The sequence below is a fragment of the Epinephelus fuscoguttatus genome, linkage group LG9, assembly GCF_011397635.1.
Source record: "Epinephelus fuscoguttatus linkage group LG9, E.fuscoguttatus.final_Chr_v1".
Classification (NCBI taxonomy): domain Eukaryota; kingdom Metazoa; phylum Chordata; class Actinopteri; order Perciformes; family Serranidae; genus Epinephelus; species Epinephelus fuscoguttatus.
In genome coordinates, this window is record NC_064760.1 from 13,964,314 (window position 1) to 13,972,455 (window position 8,142).

At 37.6% G+C, this 8,142-nt stretch overlaps 1 protein-coding gene across 5 annotated transcripts in view; it reads left to right on the forward strand.

Annotated features, from left to right (window-relative positions):
- LOC125894893 (integrin alpha-6-like) overlaps positions 1-8,098 on the forward strand; it is a 31,062-nt gene extending 22,964 nt beyond the window's left edge. For all 5 annotated transcript variants that reach the window (XM_049586563.1, XM_049586567.1, XM_049586564.1 and 2 more), the window contains 11 exons: positions 87-243; positions 1,884-1,967; positions 3,308-3,387; positions 3,462-3,536; positions 3,942-4,044; positions 4,151-4,327; positions 4,424-4,543; positions 5,839-5,949; positions 6,627-6,731; positions 6,968-7,093; positions 7,808-8,098. In XM_049586563.1, the coding sequence (XP_049442520.1) occupies positions 87-243; positions 1,884-1,967; positions 3,308-3,387; positions 3,462-3,536; positions 3,942-4,044; positions 4,151-4,327; positions 4,424-4,543; positions 5,839-5,949; positions 6,627-6,731; positions 6,968-7,093; positions 7,808-7,894 (1,225 nt within the window). In that variant the 3' untranslated portion in view covers positions 7,895-8,098. The remainder of the gene's footprint in view (positions 1-86; positions 244-1,883; positions 1,968-3,307; positions 3,388-3,461; positions 3,537-3,941; positions 4,045-4,150; positions 4,328-4,423; positions 4,544-5,838; positions 5,950-6,626; positions 6,732-6,967; positions 7,094-7,807) is intronic.
- The last annotated feature ends 44 nt before the right edge of the window (positions 8,099-8,142 follow it).

An 8,142-nucleotide genomic window follows, 5' to 3' on the forward strand; every position in this document is an offset into this window, starting at 1 on the left:
TGTCAGTTGGCACACTTTTGTCTGTACATATATGTCCTGTGCACTGTTTTATAAATGAGACCCCTGGTGTTGTCTTGTGTCTGTAGCGAGGATGGTGTTGCAGTCATCACTCCGTCTGAAGATGATATAGCTTTGGAGATCACTGTGACTAACAGAAACGGGGATGACGCACACCAGAGTCACTCGGTCATCAGCCTCCCCAATGCTCTTCCTTACGCCTCCATTGTCTACAGCACAGCATCAGTAGGTACACAAGTGCTCTGTGGTGGAAGAACAATACTTATAAAGATTTATTGGTGTGGCTGATCTGAAACATCAGCCAGTGAGGAAAAGAAACTGTGGTGAGAAAGAAGCTGATGTAAAATATTATTGGGATTACTGTGAACAAAAAATTTCAGGATTTACGTTATTGTATATGTATATATTTTATTTTCTGAGGATCAACCAGTGGTGGAGCAAGTACTCAGATATTTTTCATGAGTAAAAGTAGAAGAACCACAGTGTACAGTAAAAATATTAGCATTAAAATGTACACAAAGTACCAGAGGTAAAAGTAATCACTATGCAGATTGTCCAGAGTGGTGTATTTTATCAAATTATCTTACTATATATTGACGAAAACTCTGTCTGTCTGTCTGTGTGTCTGTTCCACGTTTTTCTCCTCACTGACTTGGTCAATCCATGTGAAATTTGGCACAGTGGTAGAGGGTCATGGGAGGATGCGAATGAAGCAATATTACATCAATTGGCCAAAGGGGGCGCTATAGCAACCGATTGAAATTGCAAACTTTGAATATCTCATACATATCTCATGCCCCGTATGTCACAGAGACATGAAACTTTGCACAGAGATGCCTCTCCTCATGAGGAACAAATCTGCCTCAGGAACCCATAACTTCCAGTTGTATAGATTTTCTGCCATTTTGAATTTTTTTTGAAAAACACTTAAAATCGATCTCTTCCTAGGAAGTTTGACCGATCTGCATGAAACTCGGTGAACATAATCTAGGGACCAATATCTAAAGTTCCCTCTTGGCAAAAGTTGGAAAACTTACTAAAACTGAGCTTCTATAAGGCAATGAATATTGCGGAGGGCGTGGCTCATCACATAAAGGTGTATAACATCTCAAGGGTTTCACCGATCACCACGCAACTTTGTAGGCATATGACCACACATAATCTGAGGGGACCCCTCCATTATTGACCCCATCAAACAAAATGGGGGCGCTAGAGAGCTAATTTCTCATCTAGGTCTAACCGCCATATGGATTTTCACTAAACTTGGTAGATATGTAGAACAGGACGCCTCAAGGTGACTGGAGAAATTTAACTCTAATTGGCAACTGGGTGGCGCTATAACAACAGAACAATGCTTAAACATGGCTAAAATGCGACCGATTGCTGTGGCTCCACCTGTGGAACAATGTTTGTTTTTTTCTAATGTTTGGTATGACTAAGTCATGGTATGGTATGCTGTACATAATCACGGAAACTGTCAGTGTGTTATTCTGTCAGTCAGTCATTCTGTCTGTCCCACGTTTTTCTACTCACTGACGTGGTCAATCTGAAACTGTACATTGAGGCATTGAGGATTGGCATAGGTAGAAGGTGACAAAGCTACCAATGGGTATGGACTAGTAATTATTGATGTATTAAAGTGTGCATCACTGTGAATGTTACAAGTGGTAAAGGTGGAACTATTTTTCCTTTTTCTTTTATATTCCCCTGAGCAGCTTCTGAATTTACCCCGGGGATCAGAGTCTTATCTTACTGATAATGATACATCATAATTTATTTGTTCATTATATCTTGCATTATTAATCTCAATCCAGAAAGTTTAATACATGGAAATTTCTTTGTTTTCTGTGTGCGTTTGTTTACAGGAAACACAAGTGAGTTGTACAGCCAATGAAAAAGGAACACTAATAGACTGTGAACTGGGAAATCCTCTCAAGAGAGATGCAGAGGTGAGTAGCACTGCTCCGTTTCATCCACACGCGTGTGTATAAGGGCTGGCACAATATTTGCATGGCTGACATGGTAAAAAGAGTTCATGATAATAATAATAATCGTAATAATAACAATAATAATGATATAATAATAATACATTTTATTTATAGAGCACTTTTCATGTGAGGGCGGCACGGTGGTGTGGTGGTTAGGACTGTCGTCTCACAGCAAGAGGGTTCCCGGCCTGATCCTGGGTGTGGGAGCCCTTCTGTGCGGAGTTTGCATGTTCTCCCTGTGTCAGCGTGGGTTCTCTCCGGGCACTCCGGCTTCCTTCCAAAGACATGCAGACTGGGGACTAGGTTAATTGATAACTCTAAATTGCCCACAGGTGTGAATGTGAGTGTGAATGGTTGTTTGTCTCTATGTGTCAGCCCTGTGATAGTCTGGCGACCTGTCCAGGGTGTACCCCGCCTCTCGCCCGATGTCAGCTAGGATAGGCTCCAGCCCCCCCGCGACCCTCAAGAGGATGAAGCGGTTAGAAGATGGATGGATGGACTTTTCATGGGACTCAAAAGCACTTGAAATTATTTCAAAATGCTCGTAAAACAGAACACAGTAAATTTCACACATTAAAAGCCATTTTGAAAACATGACTTTTAATGACCAACTTGAATCAGCGGGTGGCTGTAGAGAAGGCTCTGTCAACCCAGGTCCGGCGCTTGGTCTTGAGTGGAGCAGGTCAGTGAGTTGGGAGGGGGCCTAGTTATGGAGGGCTTTATGAGTGAGGAGAAGGACTTTGAATTGGATGTGTTGTGGGACAGGGAGCCAGTGGAGGTTCTGGAGGACAGGGGTGATGTGAAAGCGGGAGTGGGAGTGTGTGAGCAGAGGGGCAGCAGAGTTCTTAATGGAGTTTGTTTAGGAGTTTGGATGGTGGCCATAAAGAATGCTGTTATGTAGTCAATTCTGTAACGAACCTTGATAACAATATTATTGTGGTATCTATCGAAAGATTGAAAAAAAAGCTATCAGTCAGATTCATCTTTAATCTTGTTTTTTGCACTATGTCGATTTTTTTTGCAAATGAGATATAATAGTGTACAAAAAGAGCAATTACACTCAATGGATAGTGAAAAATTAACTAGCCAGATGGCGTGGGGGTACAGAGACAAAGAGCGAGAATGGAAAGAAATTAAAATGATTTAAGAGGTATTTGATTATTTACATGATATTATAATATATGTATTATCAATATGATATCAATATTTCATTTTTAATTCACAATACTGGTATATTGCAACACCCTCAGTGTGTATCACTGTCTGAATGCACTGAATCACCACTGATTCGTTCTCCTCAGGTTACTTTTTATGTCCTCCTCGCAACATCCAGGATCACACTGAGCACAAAAGACGTCAACGTCACAATGCAACTTACAACGTAAGTCAGTTGATCAGTTATTGATCAGTGAGCTGAAGATGATGGTAAAAACATGTGTAATCGCTGTGATGCAGGACGAGTGTGCAGACGATACAGCCAGTGGAGGCGTTGGCAAAAGTGGTTTTTGAGCTGGAGATGCGAGTATATGGGTAAGTACTTTTTATTGTCTTTTAAATTGAGTTATTTTATTAGATAAATTAATGGTTTTTATGTTTATAGTTTTGTAATTTCAACACAGATTTAAATTGCCCTGTTTTTTGGGGGGGGGGGGGGTGCAATAAAACACACAAAATAACTTTTTAAAAGCTGTTTGCAGAATTACCCGGCTTTTTGAAAATTAAGTTATCACTGGACCCACTGTATTTAATCATAGGAGCAATTCTTCATGGAGGAATTTTTTTTTTTTTTTTTTAATTTCATTTTGTTTCATTTTATTTATTATCATTATTGGGTTTTTTGTTTTTTGTTTTTTTTTAAAAGCTAATTGCAATAAATTTGGGCTTGAAAATTATGATCAAAGACTATTAACACTGAGGTCTCTTTTTGTCTCTAAGACTAGCCAGGCCTTCTCAAATGTCACTGGGTGAAACCTTGAAGGGTGAGAGCAGCATAAATTCAGTGGATGAAATCGGAACTCTGGTTCAATTTGAATTTAGGGTGAGCCGCCATGTGTTGCCATCTTACTGTAAATTCCTTGTTGCTTTTTTTCCTCACACACAAACAGGTCAAACAAAACTGTTCTGATAAATTATTTTTCCTCCAGATAACAAATTTGGGCAGATCACTTAAATCTTTTGCCAACGTGTCACTGAACATCCACTGGCCGAAGGAGAACTCTGTAGGAAAATGGGTTCTGTACTTGACTCAGATCAGCAGTAAAGGTGTACAGTCGGTCCCCTGCTCACCTGTGGATGAAGTCAATCCACTGAAACATGTAAAGGTAAAAACACCTCCACCTTGTTTTGTTTTATTGTTCAAAATGTAAGAAATTCCTGTTACGATTCACACCTCTAACGTGACGATGTGTGATATTGAGGGTTGGCATGACCCCTCGAGGAAAAGACGTGAAGCTGAAGGTGAAGCTGAAGCTGAAGTTGAAGCTCTCTCAACTGACGGATTCCCATTTCTTCCAAAAAGAAGAAAATACAAAACCTTGGTAAGATATTATTATTATTATTATCACTATTATTGTTATTATTATTATTATTATTATCATTATTATTGTTATTATTATTATTATTATTATTGTTGTTATTAAGCAGCTATTTTATTTTATGTTGTTGTTGTTGTTTTAATTTAAGTGCTTTGTAAATTAATTTTTTGGGATAAAGGGGCAGATTAAATAAGATTATTCTTCTTTCTGCTCCCTTTCATTCAGATTTGGGAATGTTGTGTTTATATTGTATTGTTTTTTCTTCTTCTTTTTTTCAATGAATGAAATAAAAATAAATAAATAAATAAATAAAAATATATTATTATACACAAGTTTATTAAAAAATGACATTTTATTAATATTTAATATTTTATTTACTTTAATTTATATATTTTTCTTATTTTATTATTTTTTTCACTTAGCTTACAGAGTGTGCTCTTTTGGTTTAGTTTTTACTGTTTAAAAATGTTTAGTTTTATATTTTTTTTATTAGTTTCAGTACAAATTTTAGTTGTTTGTTTTTTTTTTAGTAAGTGGTAGTAAGAGCACAATACACTAATCCATGTAAAAACAAGATGGCTGCCATCTCTGCCAAGTCAATCTGCAGCCAATCTCAACACAAAAGTGAACAAGGTCCAAAACCTGATCACATTTTATGTTCTTCTTAATTGTTTATTTATGATTAATAATGTTTGTAGTTTGATACAGCAACTAATTTGACCAATTTTAGTAACAGAAACAAGCTAAGACGCTGTTAAATAGGAAGTACTTGTTTGAGGACACTGGGACTTTATTATACATATATATATATATATATATCTATATATATATATATATATATATATATATCAGGTCCTACTGATCCCAAATAGCTAGGACAAATTAAAAATGCAAACCAAACAAAGGTTCAGGTCTCAAGAGGTTGATAAAATTGTCATGCAGAGATTCCAGTCTCTATCTATGTATGCATCAGTGCCTCCTCATGTCTGTTGTGTTTAAAACTGAAGACATTTCCTGTATATTTTTTATTTTATTTAGTTTTGTAAGCACACAATATCATTTCAGTTGTCTAGTTTTTGTTTTTATTTCAGTTAACTAAAATGGTTTTTCACACCTAGTTTCAGTTTTTAATTTTTTGTTAACTATAAAAGCCTTGCACTGGTCTGAACCTTTGCTTTGCTGCACTTATGTATATAGTAATATAAAGGGTGTGTAAGAACGTTGGGAGGCTCTGGGAGCTCAGTGTCTTCTCTGTCAGATGTCCCCCCTCAGTCTCAGGTGTGTGTCCTCTGTTTCAGACCTGCTCTGATGGACTGAAGTGTGTGGAGATACGCTGCCCTCTGCTGGGGTTGGACAGCTCTGCAGTGATGGTTCTGCACTCACGCCTGTGGAACGCCACTTTTACAGAGGTGTTTTATTCCTTACTCTCATGTGTGGGGACAGTACTTTAGTTCTGTTGCTTTAAGGTCTTGTTTCCTGCTGACTTTTAGCTTTTTGGCTCTGTCCAACATTCCTCATAACGAGCTGTAACAACTAATCGAGTAATCGACCAGATATATCTTGCTTCCTTTTTTTTTAATGCTTACAATCAGTCAGTAATGTGAAACCAGCCATTCAGTCTGTCTCTTTATTATATTCTGCTTTTTATATTGCTTTGTGTTCTCATACTGTTTGCTTTGGTTTTGTGCACTTTATTTATTTTTAAGTATTTATATATCGCTTTGTATCTTATTCTACCAATGCTTCCTGTTTGCACTCACTCTCCCTCTGCTGCTGCATTGTTGCAAATTTCCCCACTGACAAAGATAAGATAAAAGATTATCTTATCTTAGATGTCAGCCGTTAAATTAAGCACCAAGGGATTTTATAATTGACTAACTAGTCTGAGTCATTTATTTTTAAGGAGAAAAGGTGAATTTTTTTTATGATTTCAGCCTCTCAAATGTGAATATTTTCTCGTTTCTTTATTCTTCTTGGGCTGTGGGAAACACTAACTGACATTCTCCACCATTTTTGATGGTGGCAGTGGAAATAATCATTAGTTGCAGCCCTCATGAACTGTAACACCAATTTCATTCCCGTTTAGGATTACAGCTCTTTGAACTACCTGGACATTGTCGTGGATGCTACTCTCACTTTAACAAACTCTCCAGAGAATATTGGACTTCAACCAGAGAATCCTGGGACAAAGGTAAAACCATAAGTGTGTTTAATGCTGTTAAATTACTTGCATATGTTGTGTTAGAGGACAGAACTAAATTTTGGTCTTAAATAATTCCAATTCTCAATGTAATATTGCAGTAACTACCATCACACTGAAGTAACAAACAAAAAGGGTCATCCTGCAATCCACGCATTGTAATCTGAGTGTTATTCACCTGTCGATGTACCTCAATAACCCCACTCTTATGATGTCATTGTCCGCAGGTAAAGGTGACAGTGTTCCTCGAGAGAAAGGTCAAATATTTCACTAAAGTTGCCTGGTGGATAATCTTCCTGACGGTCATCGCGTTGCTCCTGTTGTTGGCAATTCTTGGCTTCTTGTTGCGGAAGGTGACAAATAAAACCCATCTATAATCGTGTTTTTTTGCTAAGATATCTACATCCAGCTACGGGGTCCAGATTTCTCCTCAAGCTAGTTTGCTGTCTCTGTTAAGTAGCTGTCCTTTATTCACTCATTCTATAACAGGAAACAACACTTCATAATAAAATCTCTGTGCTGGATATTCTCTGTACTTCAAAATAAAATGTGTGTGTGTATCCCACTTTTGGACCGCAACCCACCAGTTGGGAACCACTGACTTAAAGGAGCACGTCACCCCTCAAATGTCCATTTGTATATGAATCACTCCTCCATGATGAACGAAGAATCTAAAAACAAAGAAAATGCTTGATAAATTGAAGTAAAAGGGCTCCGTGTTTAACAACTGTAAAACTATATCAAATCATCTGTTATACACAAGTGTAATACAGGTCTGTGAATCTGAGCTAAACCTTAAAACACCAAAGTCACACAATAACACAAACTAACTAACTGATTGAGGCAGTGGTAGACCAGCAGCTCCTGTGTTCATGGAGGTAAAATCACTGTTTTTGTCAATGGAGTCTGGCTCCGAAGAGAGCATTGATGAAGTTTCAATATTAGATCAGTTTGATATAATTTTGCTGTCATTAAATGCAGACCTCTATGACTTCAACTCTTTAAAAGAATTTCAACAAATGGTATGTGAATGTTATACTGACTCTTATATTTTCTGTCCTTGTCAGCGTGGATGCATTAACTGCCTCGCTCAGAACAAGAAGCTCCCACATGATGGAGATCCAGACACAGAGACCGCTCCCCTTAAGGGCTGAAAGGAGACCACAGGGGCCTCAGCGGTATGAGAGACGTGCCGTGAACACAGAATGTCAACAGTTTGATTCTAGCTCAAATACCATCCACTACCAGTGCTGGTTACATGATGGTACAGGATTTGTTGAGACATATCTGATGCAGAACTTTTTTTTTTTATTTTAGTTTAGTTGCATGTTTTGTTCTACTTTTGTAAAAATAAAGGAGAAGACACTTTTCTTGAGCTTTTTTTTTTAATGAAGCAGAAAAT